Source organism: Chiloscyllium punctatum, chromosome 1 (assembly GCF_047496795.1).
Source record: "Chiloscyllium punctatum isolate Juve2018m chromosome 1, sChiPun1.3, whole genome shotgun sequence".
Taxonomy (NCBI): Eukaryota; Metazoa; Chordata; class Chondrichthyes; order Orectolobiformes; family Hemiscylliidae; genus Chiloscyllium; species Chiloscyllium punctatum.
In genome coordinates this window covers 74,010,258-74,028,055 of record NC_092739.1, presented here as the reverse complement: position 1 = coordinate 74,028,055, position 17,798 = coordinate 74,010,258, and the positions used below count along the sequence as shown (strand labels likewise).

The following is a 17,798-nucleotide window of genomic DNA, read 5'->3' as shown; positions in this document are numbered from 1 at the left end:
AGGGGAATGGGTCTGGGAGGGTTACTGTTCGAGGGTTGGTGTGGACTTATTGGACTGAAGGGCCTGCTTCCATAGTGTAGGGATTCTATGATAAACTGACTCAATTGAAGTTTTTAAGATTCTGAATGGTTTTGAGTCAGTGGACGTAGAAAGAAAGTTTCCTCTTGTGGGACAGTCCAGAAATACCGGGAACTCTTACAGAACTAGAGGCTGCTCTTTCAGATGAGAAGGATCTTTTTCTCTCTGAGGGCTGTCAATCTCTGGAATTCTTTGCTTCAGAAGGCAGTAAAATTGAGGTCGTTGAATACGTTTAAGCCAGAGATGGATACCTTCTTGTTAGGCAGGAAATCAAAGACGATTGGGGGAAGATAGGAATAGGCAATTCAAAACAGAAACTCATCAGCTATGAAGGCTGATCTCTATTCCTTATTTATATGTTTTTATTGCTATGTGATATTTGCAACTGTGAAAATAATCTACTGAGCTTGAGCTTTAACATTAGCTTTCATAATTCCAATACTTTTCCAGATTTAATAAAAAGAATAGATTTTTAAAGCTTTATATTTGGTGCAATTTTTCAAACATAAACATGTGTGCTTAAGTGAGAAAAGAAACATACTGATCATACATCTGTTGCAGCTTTTGTGGCCTATAAATTTGGGAAAAATGTGTTAAACTGAGAAAGATGGACTACAAGTGAGAAGTGGTAAGTGAGAGGTTTCAATGACCATCTGTTGTATCAAAGTTAGGAAAATAAAATGGAGACATTAATAATAAGACCTTATAATTAAAAGGAACACCACGAAGTGGGCATACTCACAATTGAGGTGCTGAATGCTACTTGACGTGAATGTGCAATCTTTCCATGTTCATCATCCTCATATACATCGTTCTTAGTCAATGTTGAGCCTTTAGAAGTCAAGCAATTTAATGAGCTATGGCTTCCCATTATTGGTAGGGCGCTGCAACTGTTCGAATGGTGACAAACAGGTTCCATAGAAGTGTTACAGCAATCTTCAGAATTAAAATTCTGATAAAACTCCAGCCTTTTTGCTATTGGACAGGTGAAAGACAAACATCAATATGAATATAAAGGATTGAAGTGGATTGATTCAAACATTCTCGTGTTCTCTTCAGACAAATAACACTGATCAAAAATCTCAGTACATTTCAAACATTCTTTACAAATATCCTTTTTAAACGTTACACAAGACATGATGCACAAAATTGGTTTTAAACACATGTTCAGTGTATATGAGCACAAAATGACTCTTTTCTGTTAAGATCAATGATGAGACCATTAAATTGTTATGATTTTGTTGGGGATCAATAATTTTCCTTATGTTTAAAGCAGAGAAAGTTTGAGATCTTATGTACTTAGTAAGGGAATAAAGCCACACAAGACTCCATTGTTTTGAACTATACTTTTCTGTGCAAAGTTAGAATATAAAACAATTAAATCCGCACATCTTGCATTCGATAACCCGAAACTGACATGAGGCAAGAGTAAATTAACAGTCAAACTGTGATTCATCAGCCCACAAAGAATATCAAACAGAATATGTCGTTCAGACAGATTCCAGGAATTTCTCATCAACAACTATCAGACTGACACTACAAGACATCAAAACGCATTATAACTTTGCCTCCTTCACACAGAATGTCAGTTCTTAACTTTCAAAGATCTAGCTTTCATTCTCCCTTAAAACCTACAGTCACGCATGGACTGCCTCAATGGCTGTTCAAACCCTGATAATTTAATCTCTTGCCCCAATACTGGGTTCCATTGGACTTTTGTCTACACTTTAGTACCTATTCATGGGCACAATTCCAGATTTTGCTTAGTTTCACTATGTGGTACTGCCCCTGGGTTTCTTGGATGTCTACTATTTCTCAGTGGAGATCTGGGTGGGATGCATTTTGGAGGGTCAGTGCAGACTTGATGGGACTAATGGCCTGCTTCCAAACTGGAGGGATTCCAAGATTATTACTATTGCCTGGAACGGCTTCTCTCAACACATAAGTCAGCGTTCAAGTCAATAGTCCTAACTAGTACATATGAAGAGGAAGTATTCACTGACAAACAAAATAAAACACCAAAATTTAACACAAGTTTCTCATTTTAGAAGGAAACTGGCATCAAAAAGTAATATTCTCATATAATTTAAGAAAATCTATAAACTTATTATCTAAATCCCACTCCATTAAATAGAATAGTACAAAATTATAAAGTAAACTAAGTTTAATTAAATTAACCTCATCGTTACTGGAAAAAGGAACAAGAATTACACTTCTAATAACACCTTTGATGACCTTCAGATGCTTCACAATCAATGAAAATGTTTTCAACATAGATCGCTGAGTGGGTTGAGCTTGAGAAATAAATACGTCAAATCGTCTTGGTAGGTGTATCCATGAACTGACTGGATGACCTCAGACAGTGAGGTAGTCCATGTGATTATTTAAAGTGCTTTCAAAATCTAGCAAAACACAGTCATATTTTGTAAATGAAACTTCTAAATTGTAAACAAAATAGAAACATACCATTTTCTTTATGAAAATACTCAATCCCAGCAATGTTGCACCTGCTGAAAACCATTTTGTTCTCTGTAAGTGTTCCAGTTTTATCTGAAAATAGGTATTCAATCTGCCCCAGGTCTTCAGTGATGTTCAACGCCCGACACTGAATGGTAGAATCTGTATTTTCATCATACAAGTCAATGTCACTCTGGAGGAGAAGTACTTGGCCCAACTTGACAATTTCAATGGACACGTACAACGAAATTGGGATCAACACCTTAAAAATAAAAAGCCAGGATGGCATAGGTTTAAGTTTGAATATTTGATGTTATTGATATCACTATTTTCAGAGCACATAAAATAGACTGTAAAAATCACATGTAGTATCTTTGTGAATTCACAATGCTGAATATAATTCTTACAGAAAATCAAGCATCTTACATTTCAAAAATCTTCCTTTCAGAACTTCTATCTTCCAATTAAAAGCTGGTTACCACCTCCTACACTGTTCAGCTAATGCAACTGTAGCAAACTCACTGAATGATTTTCCTAGTCTCTGTGAGGTATGCTTTCCTTTTCATACCACACAATTCAGCCCTTATTTTTGTACTGGGTCTCTGTAAAGCCTCTGAAATTCAGTTCATTCTACCCCCCTTCTTTTCTACATAGCCTGTAGTTTGTTTCACATTGTCACATTTTCTTTTGAAGATCCCAAATGACCCTGTCTCCACCACACTTGCAGGTAATGTATTTCACTTAGAACAATACAGCACAGAACAGGCCCTTCGGCCCACGATGTTGTGCCGAACTTCTAACCTAGATTAAGCTCCCATCCATGTACCTATCCAAATGCCGCTTAAAGGTCGCCAATGATTCTGACTCTACCACTCCCATGGGCAGCGCATTCCATGCCCCCACCACTCTCTGGGTAAAGAACCCACCCCTGACATCTCCCCTATACCTTCCACCCTTCACCTTAAATTTATGTCCCCTTGTAACACTCTGTTGTACCCGGAGAAAAAGTTTCTGACTGTCTACTCTATCTATTCCTCTGATCATCTTATAAACCTCTATCAAGTCACCCCTCATCCTTCGCCGTTCCAACGAGAAAAGGCCGAGAACTCTCAACCTATCCTCGTACGACCTACTCTCCATTCCAGGCAACATCCTGGTAAATCTTCTCTGCACCCTCTCCAAAGCTTCCACATCTTTCCTAAAGTGAGGCGACCAGAACTGCACACAGTACTCCAACTGTGGCCTAACCAAAGTCCTGTACAGCTGCAACATCATTTCACGACTCTTGAATTCAATCCCTCTGCTAATGAACGATAATACTCCATAGGCCTTCTTACAAAATCTATCCACCTGAGTGGCAACCTTCAAAGATTATGTACATAGACCCCAAGATCCCTCTGTTCCTCCACCTGACTAAGAACCCTACCATTAACCCTGTATTCCGCATTCTTATTTGTTCTTCCAAAATGGACAACCTCACACTTGGCAGGGTTGAACTCCATCTGCCACTTCTCAGCCCAGCTCTGCATCATATCTAAGTCCCTCTGCAGCCGACAACAGCCCTCCTCACTGTCCACAACTCCACCTATCTTCGTATCATCTGCAAATTTACTGACCCACCCTTCGACTCCCTCATCCAAGTCATTAATAAAAATTACAAACAGCAGAGGACCCAGAACTGATCCCTGCGGAACTCCACTTGTAACTGGGCTCCAGGCTGAATATTTACCATCTACCACCACTCTCTGCCTTCGACCGGTTAGCCAGTTTTCTATCCAATTGGCCAAATTTCCCTCTATCCCATGCCTCCTGACTTTCCGCATAAGCCTACCATGGGGAACCTTATCAAATGCCTTACTAAAATCCATGTACACTACATCCACTGCTCTACCCTTATCCACATGCTTGGTCACCTCCTCGAAGAATTCAATAAGACTTGTAAGGCAAGACCTACCCTTCACAAATCCGTGCTGGCTGTCCCTAATCAAGCAGTGTCTTTCCAGATACTCGTAAATCCTATCCCTCAGTACCCTTTCCATTACTTTGCCTACCACAGAAGTAAGACTAACTGGCCTGTAATTCCCGGGGTTATCCCTATTCCCTTTTTTGAACAGGGGCACAACATTCGCTACTCTCCAGTCCCCTGGTACCACCCCCGTTGCCAGTGAAGACGTGAAGATCATTGCCAACGGTACTGCAATTTCCTCTCTTGCTTCCCACATAATCCTAGGATATATCCCGTCAGGCCCGGGGGACTTGTCTATCCTCAAGTCGTTCAATATGTCCAACACACCTTCGTTCCTAACAGGTATTTCTTCTAGCTTAACAGTCCGTTTCACATTTTCCTCTTCAACAATACGGTCCCTCTCGTTCGTAAATACTGAAGAGAAGTACTTGTTCAAGACCTCTCCTATCTCTTCCGACTCAATACACAGTCTCCCACTACTGTCCTTGATCGGACCTACCCTCGTTCTCTTCATTCTCAGGTTTCTCACACACGCATAAAATGCCTTGGGGTTATCCTTGATCCTATCCGCCAAGGATTTTTCATGCCCTCTTAGCTCTCCTAATCCCTTTCTTCAGGTCCCTTCTGGCTATCCTGTATCCCTCCACTGCTCTGTCTGAACCCGGTTTCCTCAACCTTATGTAAGCCTCCTTCTTCCTCTTTACTCGACATTCAACCTCCCTCGTCAACCAAGGCTCCCTCACACGACTATTTCTTTCCTGCCTGATAGGTACATACATATCATGGACATGTCGTATCTGCTCTTTGAAAAAGTTCCACATTTCCACCACATCCTTCCCTGACAGCCTATGCTCCCAACGTATGCTCCTCAAATCCTGTCTTACAGCATCGTAATTTCCCTTCCCCCAATTGTAAAATCTACCTTGTTGCGCGCACCTATCTCTCTCCATAACCAAGGTGAAAGTCACAGAATTGTGGTCACCATCACCAAAATGTTCACCCACTAACAAGCCCACCACTTGTCCCGGTTCATTACCGAGTACCAAATCCAATATGGCCTCCCCTCTGGTTGGACAATCTACATACTGCGTTAGAAAAGCTTCCTGGACACACTGCACAAACACCGCCCCATCCAATCTACTTGATCTAAAGAGCTTCCAATCAATATTTGGGAAGTTGAAGTCGCCCATGACTACGACCCTGTGGCTTCTGCACCTTTCCAAAATCTGTTTCCCAACCTGTTTCTCCACATCTCTGCTGCTATTGGGGAGCCTATAGTAAACACAAACACTTCCTAGCCATTCTGTAAAAAAAGGATTTCTGTGTGTCACCATTCCTTCTTTTGCCAATTATCTTAAATCAATATCTTATAGTGCACAATGTCAATGGGGACTAATTACTCTCCGTGCATGATATGTCGATCTCTCATGATTTTGAACACCTTCACTAAATTCCCTCTTAACTTTAACTTCTCAAAGGTAAATAATTCCTGAGTGATGGTCAATGAATATTTTTCAGGCTGGAGTAAGGTTTGTATTAGAGTTTCCCACAGGTCTGTAATTGGGACCCTTGTCTTTCCCTGATATATATCAATGATCTGGATCTTGGTGTTCAGGGGACAATTTCCAAGTTTGCAGATGACATTAAACTTGGAAGAATTATAAACTCTGAAGAGGACGATGTACAATTGCACAATTCAAAAAGGGGTGCAGGAGCAAAGGTACCTGGGTATACAGATCTTTGAGGATGTCAGAATAGGTGGAGAGAACAGTTAATAAAGCATGCAGTGTTCTTGGCTTTATCAGTAGGGACATAAAGTACACAAAAAGGAGACGAGGTGAACTTGTACAAAACACTAGTTAGATCTCAGTTGGAGCACTGTGCACAATTATGCACTGGAGAGAGTGTAGAAGAATGGTTTCAGGAATGAGAAATTTCAATTTTGAGGACAGATTGAAGTACAGAGTTATACAGTACAGAAGATGTCCTTTGGCCCATCGACTCTACACCAATCAAAAAAAAGCTGCTCTAACTCTACACAACTTCCACTTACCAGCACTTGGTCCATAACACTGAATATTGTGGCAATTCAAGTGCTTATCCAAGTACTTTTTAAAGATTGAGAGATTTCTCACTTTAATTATCTTCCCAAGCGGTGCATTAAAAATTTTCTGCACCTTCTGGGTGAAAAAGCTTTTCCTCAAAACCCCTCGAAACTTCCTGACTTTCAGCTTAAAATTGTGGTTCCTTATTATGGACTCTTCAACTAAGAGGAACAGGTGCTTTCTATCTACCTTACCCATGTGCCTCATACTTTTATAGAGTCATGGAGATGGACAGCATGGAAACAGACCCTTCGGTCCAACTTGTCCATGCCAACCAGCTATCCTGACCTGATCTAGTCCCATTTGCCAGCACTTGGCCCATATCCTTCTAAACACTTCCTATTCATATACAAATCTAGATGCCTTTTAAATGTTGTAATTGTACCAGTCTCCACCACTTCCTCTGCCAGCTCATTCCATATATGCACCACCCTCTATGTGAAAAAGATGCCCCTTAGGTCCCTTTTATATCTTTCTCCTCTCACTCTAAAGCTATGCACTCTAGTGCTGGACTCCCTCACCCCAGGGAAAATACCTTGTTTTTTTATTCTATCCATGTCCCTCATGATTTTATAAACCTCTGTATGGTCACCCCTCAGCCTCCAACACTCCAGGGAAAACCAGCACCAGCCTGTTCAGCCACTCCCTAAAGCTCAAATCCTCCAACCCTGGCAACATCCTTGTAACTCTTTTCTGAACCCTTTCAAGTTTCACAACATCCTTCTGATAGGTAGGAGACCAAATTGCGCACAATATTCCTAAAGTGGCCTAACCAATGTCCTGTACAGCCGCAACATGACCTCCCAACTCCTATACTCAATACTCTGATGAATAAAGGAAAGCATACCAAATGCCTTTTTCACTATCCTATCTACCTGTGACACTACTTTCAAGGAACTATGAACCTGCACTCCAAGCTCTCTTTGTTCAGCAATACTCCTGAGGACCTTGCCATTAAGTGTATAAATGCTGATCTGATTTGCTTTTCCAAAATACAGCACCTCACATTTATCTAAATTAAACTCCATATGCCACTCTTCTGCCCATTTGCCCATCTGATCAAGATCCTATTGTACTTTGAGGTAATCTTCTTTGCTGTCCATCACACCTCCAATTTTGGTGTCATCTGCAAACTTACTAACAATATCTCCGATGTTCACTTCCAAATCATTTATATAGATAACAAAAAGCAGTCGATCCAGCACTGATCCTTGTGGCACACCACTGGTCACAGTCCTCCAGTCTGAAAAACAACCTTCCACCACCACCGTCTGTCTTCTACCTTTGTGCCAGTTCTGTATCCAAGTGGCTAGTTTCTCCTGTATTCCATGAGATCTAACCTTGCTAACCAGTCTCCCACGGGGAACCTTGTTGCAAGCCTTATTGAAGTCTATATAGATCACATCCACTGCTCTGCCCTCATCCACCCTCTTTGTTAATTCTTCAAAAAACTCAATCAAGTTTGAGAGACATGATTTCCCACGCACAAAGCCACGTTGACTTTCTCAAATCAGGGATAGTTTTGCCTTTGCAAATATAAGTAAATCCTGTCCCTCAGAATTCCCTCCAACAACTTGCCCACCACCGACATCAGGCTCACTGGTCTATCATTCCCTGGCTTGTCCTTACCACCTTTCTTAAACAGTGGCACCACGTTAGCTAACCTTCTGTCTTCTAGCACCTCACCTCTGGCTATCGATGATACTAATATCTCAACAAAGAGGCCCACCAATCACTTCCCTAGCTTCCCACAGAGTTCTTTGGTACACCTGATCAAGTCCTGGGGATTTATCCACTTTTATGCGTTTCAAGATATCCAGCACTTCCTCCTCTGTAATAAGGACATTTTCCAAGATGTCACCATCCATTTCCCTACATTCAATACCTTCCATGTCCTTCTCCACAGTAAACACTGATGCAAAATACTCGTATAACATCTTCCCCCATCTCCTGATGCTCTACACACAGGCTGCCTTACTCATCTTTGAGGGGCCCTATTCTCTCCTTAGCTACCCTTTTGTCCTTAATGTATTTATAAATCCCTTTGGACTGTCCTTAACCCTATTTGCCAAAGCTTTCATGTCCCCTTTTTGCCCTCCTGATTTCCCTCTTAAGTATACTCCTACTGCCTTTATACTCTTCTAAGGATTCACTCGACATCTCCTGTCTATACCTGACATATGCTTCCTTCTTTTTCTTAACCAATACCTCAATTTCTTGAGTCATCCAGTATTCCCTACACCTACCAGCCTTTCCTTTCACTCTAACTGGAATACACTGTATCTGGACTCTCGCTATCTCATTTTGAAGGCTTCCCATTTTCCAGCTGTCCCCAATCAGCTTTTGAAAGTTCTTGCCTAATATTGTCAAAATTAGCCTTCCTCCAATTTAGAACTTCAACTTTTAGATCTGGTCTATCCTATTTAAAAACTAATAAAATTATGGTCACTGCCCCCAAAGTGCTTCCCCATTGACACCTCAGTCACCTGCCCTGCCTGATTTCCCAAGAGTAGGTCAAGTTTGCATCTTCCCTATTAGGTATATCCACATTACTAAATCAGAAAATTTTCTTGTACACACTTAAATTCCTCTCCAACTAAACCCTTAACACTACGGCAGTCCCAGTCAATGTGTGGAAAGTCAAAATGCAACGAAATCAAAGTATTTGGGATTGTTCTCCTTGGATAGGAGATAGTTGAAAGGAGAGTTGATAGGTGATTTCAAACTTATGAATGGGCTGGGTACAGTAGATAGGGAGAAGCTGTTCCGACTTGTAGAAGAAAAAGAACATTGCCACATAGATATAAAGTAATGTGCAAATGAAGCAAGGATGGAGAAAAAAATGCACAGTGAGTAGTTAGTGTAGCGCTGCCTGGAAATGTAGTGGATGCAGATTCAATTGAGGGTTTCAACAGGGTAATTATTAATCACTTAGATAAAACTTTTTATGCAGGGATACGGTGAAAAGGCAAGAAATTTATACTAGGCAATAAAACAGGTAAAAGGAATAATGGGCCTAATGGTTTCCTCCTGGGTTGTAACAATTCTGTGGTTTCTCCAATTCATTCGTCATTCTGAAACTACTTTCATGAATCTTTTCTGTACTCTCTCAACATCCTTCCAAAATTATGCCATCCAGAATGGACATAACATTCTAGAAAAGCCAAATCAATGTGTTATATAGGATTACAAAAGTTTCTTTTGTACTTTTCGCCCCTACTAATAAATCCTAATCTTTGACTTTTTATTCACTATTTCCTCAACCTGCTCTGCCAGATTCAATGATTTGTGCATTTGCTCTTGCACCTGTTTAGACCTGCACTTTTTATTTTATAATGTATTTTTATTTTCTACTGAAATAAATTACTTCACATGCATCTACATTAAAAATGACACCTCTAAAATGTTTGCCATTCTACCCTCTTGAAATTTCACACTAGCCACCTCAGTACATAATTTTTTCAAGTTTTCTGTCATCTGCAAATTCTGAAGCTATCCAATATATCCAAGTCTAGGTCTCATAATGCACAGAGAAAAACAACATCAATGCCAGAAAACCCAACTCTATACCTTCTTCCAGTCCAAAAAAATACTCACAATGACTCTACGCTTATTACTTGGTCAACTTCATATCCATGCCTCCCCTGTCTTTATAGCATAACGCTATAAATTAAAATTTTTGTGCTTATGAAGTGCTCAAACTTCCAGTAGGGTCAGATTTAGACCTGGAACATCATACGTTATTTGTACAGCCCTCCTTACCTGTAGTAAAATGATCATGGTCCAGAACATGTAGAATGCTGCCAAAGCTGGAAGAGTATGTTCTCCATCTGGCTGAGGGACATTAAAAATAGGAAACTGCGAATAGCTACTTAACCAAATTCCATGACCTAATCATAAAATAAAAGTAATTAAGGTTAGACTTTTAAGATATTAAATTGCATTATTCACAATATTTCTTTTGAAAATCGCACACAATGAAAAGGTTTTTGATGACATCATTGCAATCTTCTGATCAATAAGATGTAGGAAATGTGCATCTCGTAAATAGCCCGGAATATCCTGGAATAGGACAGAAAAGTCTACCAAGATCAAAGGTAAATCAATTACATATATGATTTCATAGGTAACAGGAAAAGCAGCCCAATCTGATGAGCAGTAATAGAAATTTGAATTAGGTAACCATGATGAAAAAAATTTCTCAAAGATTAGTTAACAGGCTTATGCAATTCACGTTATTTATGACACAATTCACAAAAGGTATTGCATTCTAGGCTTGTAGACGATATCTAGTTATCAAAGAAAGGAGGACACTTGCAGGATAAGAAAGGTAGCTTTGTCAAACTTCTGGAGGTAAGTGTTGAGAACTACAAAATGGCAAATATCCATGCTAAATGACAAAGACATATATGGTTAAATAAGGTTTAGCAGAAAAAGCAAATTCAAGTATGCTAACTGACCATACACTGAAATGTACAATGTTATGTGATAGCAACTGCCACTGTATAATGTAATCGTGTGTGAATAGAATTTAGGTCAATGGTAATTAGAAGGGTACCACATTTAAACAAGTAAAATGAAGGGGCTGTTGTGGTGCACTGGTAGTATACGTACCCCTGGACCAAGAGATCCAGGTTCAACTTCCATTTGCTCCCATCTCTGAGCAGGTTGATTAGAAAAATTGATTAAACGAGTAAAGTAACCAAATCTATTCTGTCAATAGGTGAACCAGAGATAGAAGTGGATTAAAAAGCAGCAATAATACAGTTTAATGCAATCAAGAGAATAAAATACACATTTTGGCAAAGATTTTTATTTTATACTCATCAGAACAATTCACAAATAGATCATTTGAGAGTAAAAACAACTTTTATATTGAGTGAATAGAGAATGTTGATTGGTTGGGAAGTGAACTGCAAATGGTAGGGGAGTTGCCATGGAGAATGTACCATTTCATGCTGATTAACAGTTAACAGCAGGCTTTATGTTTTAAACTAGTTGACTGTCATTGGTCATGGCACTGCCCTGAGAAATGAACCAATGAATGATTGTCACCTACTTAAGATGAAACAGGTGCAGTACACATATGTATTACTTCTATCTCCAAACTAGTGCTCTTTCAAATTGTCCTGAAGAGCGCAAGATGAAAAACTTAAACAAAATGTGTCTGCCTTTCAGCAATAATCAAGTTCTGTACTACCAAATGACTATAATTAAGAACATTAAAGTGGCACAATGAAAAAGAATGTTGTGCTAAATAAAGACAAACGTTAAAATTATGTGCCTGCAAACTGACTGCAGTTGTAACATCACTGAACTAGTGATCCAGAACCCAAGATTAATGTTCTGGGGATATATTTTAAAACCCCACGATGGCAGGTTGTGAAATTTGAATTCAATAGAAGTCTGGAATAAAAAGCTAGCCTAATGATGACCACATTAATCACTGTTATGCTCATAAAAATCCAACTAGTTCACTAATTCCGTGCTTCACGGAAGGAAGACTGTTGCCTTTACCAAATCTGGCTTACATGGGACTCCAGACCCACAACAATGTGGCTAACTCTTGACTGTCCTCAGAAATGACCTAGGAATTCACTCAGGTCCACTGCAATTAGGGAAGAATAATAAATGCTTGCTTAGCCAGTGATGCTCACATCCTTTGAACAATATTTTTTTAAAAATTAAGTTGTTAACTCAAAAAACAGAAACTTCGTTCAAAAGGTCTTGAGATGCATTCTTGCTTAATCCTGGGTCAGGTTTCAAAACTATAACAGAACCATGAGCAAGACTGTCAAATTCTACTTACACAACATTACCACCCACATTCACTCAGCGAGTTGCTCATTCTGAGAAGTGACATAAACATGCTGGGCTAAATGACCCCCTCCCACGCTATGACAATTTTGTTATTTAGTATTAACTCACTCCCATGACTGTTTTGATGTAAGTTACAACTTATATATAATCTCTCAACTTGACTGGCTCCCCACCTGAATAGCACATCAATTGAATGATGATAAATTTTCTCTTTTTTCAAATACAAAGGGAATCTCTTAGCCCACGTCTAAAATATATGATTAGCAATACTTACATTTTAGTTTAAGAAAAACATGGATTTGTCTAAGGGACAACTAGCACTGTTCAAACCACGACATAAACTAATTAAATAGTTACAGTGAATTAGCACTTCATACTACAAAAAGGATATTTTTTCCATACTGATAAGATAATTATTGTGCAATTTCTTTCAAAGGGAGGTATGCTTGTCCTAATGCAGTCACACTAGACATCTTTCTTCCACATTTTGGCCACTTACCAAATGCTCCAGTTAGACTCATCATGAATAGTAGGACCACACACCAAAGAACATCTGTATTAAGCTTTCTTTCAAGTTTGCTGCGCTTGTAGCGAGGGCCACTGTTATTCATCATTGCTTTGGTTTCATGTCCTGGTTTAGAAATAAATAATGAATGATCACCTGCAAATCCATTGTTACTGTTTAAATTAAACTGGGACTGTGTATTCTCCTTAATTAATAGAACTAAACAATATAAAACAGCAATAATAATGAGAAACTGGGCTTCTTTAACCAACTAGACTATTCAGTTTCCAAAGCTGCACTAGCAGCCATATGTTTACATTGTCACCAGCTCATAAAACCTTTCACACCATGGTTATACCATATATATTCTAGTAATAGTTAATTTTTTTTACTACTTTTTAAGATTAAACTTATGTGGTTGACCATTACATGGATGCTACATTTGAGGGGTTGAAATTTATGCCTGTCAAAATTTATACCATAGCATTAGAAGAAGCCCAACTGATCTCTGAATGAATCAAGAAAAAAAAACGATGAGTTCTGATAATTCTGAAAATCCAGAATGGAACTTAACAGCCAGCAGACTGGAAGACCAGGAGCGGAACATTCACCAAATTGAAAGCTGGAGTGGGACATGACAGCCAGCATACTGACTAATCAACGTTGATTTGTTATCTGTCAAGAACTAGGGTCGACTTTTACACAAGATATATGGAAAATTCCAGGTTATTTGGCCAAAAGTACGGGTGACGGGGGGTCAACTATTATTTGAGTATATACAGCAATTTCTGAGATCACATTGATTTCACTTTTAATTTTTGAACTTCCATCCGAATAAGAATACTATAGATAAAGAGAAATTCTTTGCCATTTCTCAAACTAACATCAAACACAGTATTTATTGATACTTTCAATCAAATTGTTCAGATGTGTTATGACACACTTCTTGAACAGGTGGAACATATGACTCAGAGATAGGGACACTATTACTGTGCCACACTACCCCCTATGATTTGAATTTAAATTCCACCAGCTGCAGTGGTGACATGAACCCACGTCTCCAGATCATCAGCCTTGGGCTTCTGGATTACTGGCCTAGTGACATTACTATGACACCACTGTTTCTCCTAAGACAACAAGTGTACCTGAATCTGTAGATATTTTTATCAGGTAAATTCTTGGTCTATTCCTGAAGGGCTTTTGCCCGAAACGTCGAATTTCTTGCTCCTCTGATGCTGCCTGACCTGCTGTGCTTTTCCAGCACCACTCTAATCCAGATATTTTTATCAACCTGTTCAGACATTTTGCAACACATGTATGTGACAGGTGGGACTTGAGATAGCCCAGAAGTAGGCACACTACGAATGTCTGGGCAGGTAGGATTTGAATTACCATTGCACCACAAGAGCCCTCATACGGTGCAATAGTATCATTAATTCAATAACTAAAAATCAGTATGTGTTGATAGATGTTATATTATTGCCTTAAAAGTGATCAGAATGATTGAGTCCTCCAAGCTGAATGAATCTGAAGTGACGAAGCACACTGTCCAAAGTAAAAGTCAAATGTATGACTGTAATATTTCAAATGAAGCATTAATTAATTTGAATTTCTAAAAGGAACCAAGAGGATGAAGCTGTGAAAAATGCTTCCAATGCAATTTCTCACAACTTAAACATTACTAAAAATAAAATTAAAAATGCTCACAAAAAAACCCCATCAAATTCTTCAACTAGACTTATTTGGAGAGTAGATGCCAATACATGTGTCACTGGCTTACACCATTTTCAAATTCCTACTGTGGTGATTGTAGCAAGGACAGCCAGATGGACTTCATTGAATGAGTTGCCTGATTGGAGCTGTTAAACTGATGGACAAACAGGAATGGGAGATGTTCTGCTTACTCAGAGAGCTGGCTTTGAGGAAGCCAGACCAGTGTCAAGTGCTATGTATGTCTAAATAAAGGATGACTTGGTGATGGGACACTGGCCTCTGTGGAGTTATTTCAGTGACGATGAGAGGGAAAAAAAGTATGCTCCTGAAGAAATTCGCTTGCAACAGTCATCTTTGAATTGAGGTAAGCATTTCTGGCATCATACCATTATTTGGGAAGGTTGACTTGTTCGAGCCTGCTGTCAAAGGCTAGGCCCAGAGGGTGAAAAGAACACAGTTTTTTTTCCAGGCAAATGACATTGGGGCAGATAAAAAGCAATGAGTAATTTTCCTGTGGACCCATAGCTTTTTCAGTTATTAAGAACCTAATATTTCCTAACACACCAGATACCAAAACATTTCAAGATGGATTTAGTTAAGGAATACTACAACCACAAGTCTCTAATTCTGAGATGTTATCAGGTTTACTCAGCAGCTCGAGAATGAGAGGAATCCAGGTCAGGATTTTTGATGAGGTTATGACAAGTGGCAGAGGCATGTGACTTTGGCTTAACCCTTAATGACATGCTGAGAGACCATTGGAATGTGAGATTAATTAACGTAATTATGCAAAAGCACCTACTAGCTGAAGCCCAAGTGGATTTCAAACAGGCCCTACAACGGAGTCTGTCATTAGAAAATATGGCAAGTAGATTGCGCGCATTACAAGGTATGCTGATGGAATGGACACCGTTGCCTGGCCGACTGAGCTTGAGGGAACACCATTTGGGCAAAGGCAATTGCATAGCCATACTCAGAATATATCCTCACCAGATGGACTTTAGATCAGCCCACAGAAAATCCCCCAAAACAAAACTAAGCCTCAGTCACATGGTTATCATTTTCTTCAGGATTCGGGCCGGCAAGCCACTGAAGTTGCTGCCAGTATGCGGACCTGAGACAGCAAAAGAATCCCACTCAGCCTGAATTGAGTAAGAGAACTCATGGACTAGTATCCAAGAGAGTGCACACCCTGGAAAGCTTACCTACATCTGGCTTGGAACAACTGAATTGCTGAGCAGCATCCAAATCAGAAACAATCAAAATAAGCTTTTGGTTAAATGGTCACCTGGTTCTGATGGAGGCCGATACTGGCGCAATTGTTTCAGTGATCACAGTACTGAGTCTTTAGCAAAATTTGCTCTTGACTGCAACCTTTAAGTTTGGGCAAGACCTCAGCTAGACTGAGAACCTATACCAGGAAACTTTTGTAGATTAAGCATAAAACTTTGGTTCTGGTCTCAAATAAGAAGCAACCGGTTCACTTACCACTGACATCAAATGCCCAAGCCTGATGGGATGAAACTGGTCGCAAAAGATTCACCTTGAGTGGCTCAACAACTTGTGATTAAAAAATGGGTGCCTGAGTGAAGTTCTAATTAAATATCCAGAAGTTTTTCAGGAAGCTCAAGGGACTATTATTAAAGGAGCCAAGGCAATTCTACAAGGCCCACCCAGTGCCTTTTGCCTGATATGCAAAAGTAGAGGTAGAAATCAGGAGGCTAGAAAGCAAGCGAATCATCAAACCTGTAGCTTGTGGAATGTGCTACACCGGTTGTACCAATTGTGAAGCCTGACGGGACGGTTTGTCTTTGTGGGGATTTTAAACAAATGGTGAACCGCCTCTCGCAGCTGGATAAATACCCAGTCCTTCACTTAAAAGAAGTTAACTACATACGTAAGGCTGGCTTGGCAGGGCTGTCCTTCCTTAAACTGGACAGGAGTCATCCGCACCTGCTATTGCAGATCGATTCCCCGAAGTATTCTACAATTAATACACATAAAGGATTATATCATATACAAGGCTCCCATTTGGGGTATCAACAGCCTGTGCCATTTTTCAGTGGATAATGGAGAACATTTTACAAGATCTACCCCAGGTTTCCATTTATCTGGATGGTGCGCTGAAAACAGGGAAAAGCAATATAGAGCAATTCGAGACTTTGGACAGAGTTCTTAGACATTTCTCCAAGGTGGGCTTATGCTTTATAAGGGAAAAATGTGTGTCCCAGATACGTGGGGTATGTGGTGAGGAACTATGTGAGTGGGGAGGGTAGGAGAGACCTATGACACGAGTGGTGGTGATATACATTGGACAGACACCTGTGAGTGACAGGAGGAGAGAGAGAAGCTGTTTCACTCATTTTTCCTTTCCACTGGATATTATCAGTACAGGATTCAGACCTTAATGAGACCAGTTAGGCCATGACCACCATCAAAACAAAAATTTTGAGATTTAACCATGCAGTTATTAGAACTTGGTTGGAGCACTACAGCAGCCTCCAAGCTGGTGACCTCACTGGTGACTGTGACCCACGATTTGAACTCCTGTGCACAGTACCTCAAAGTGAAATTCTTGTTTTCAAGAAAATTGGTCACAAAGCTATGGATTTATCATATTATTTTATATTAAGTTGAACACTAACCTGCATAAACTACAATTCCAACAACAGCCTCAGTATTCCTAATGGTACAACCTCGAAGCAAAAGATTGTTCTTACTGAGACCAACCCGCTCTTTATTTTGATGTACCCTGCAAATTTTCATAAATGACAATGGTTAATAAGGAAAAATCAACAGGCCTAGTTATATTTTTTCCAAAAATCTATAAAGATACATTTCAGCGAAACAGCTTGAGAAAGCATATATACAAATTTGTACCATCAAACAAGACTGCTATCTTGTATAAAGAGACTGAATTAATTACTCGTTGCTTGCCTCCTCAATAATACTGCCTAGAAATTTAGAAAATTTTAGAAATTAGATTAATGTGACACAACAATTAGAGTAAATTCTGAACTTAAAATCAACTTTTTGAAGTTAGACATCCTGATCTTCCCCAATGAATGTATCACTCATAAATATTTTCCACGAGTGAAACCTTTTCTAAACAATTTATTAAGGATAAACATTGTGTTGTTGGAGGAAAAATAAG

At 39.5% G+C, this 17,798-nt stretch overlaps 1 protein-coding gene across 5 annotated transcripts in view; it reads right to left on the bottom strand.

Moving 5' to 3' along the window:
• The window catches only part of atp10d (ATPase phospholipid transporting 10D), a 218,547-nt gene that overhangs the window by 72,936 nt on the left and 127,813 nt on the right, over positions 1–17,798 (bottom strand). For all 5 annotated transcript variants that reach the window (XM_072568569.1, XM_072568561.1, XM_072568552.1 and 2 more), the window contains 5 exons: positions 17,290–17,396; positions 12,926–13,057; positions 10,369–10,496; positions 2,545–2,797; positions 821–1,053 (listed from right to left, as the gene is read on the bottom strand). In XM_072568569.1, the coding sequence (XP_072424670.1) occupies positions 821–1,053; positions 2,545–2,797; positions 10,369–10,496; positions 12,926–13,057; positions 17,290–17,396 (853 nt within the window). The remainder of the gene's footprint in view (positions 1–820; positions 1,054–2,544; positions 2,798–10,368; positions 10,497–12,925; positions 13,058–17,289; positions 17,397–17,798) is intronic.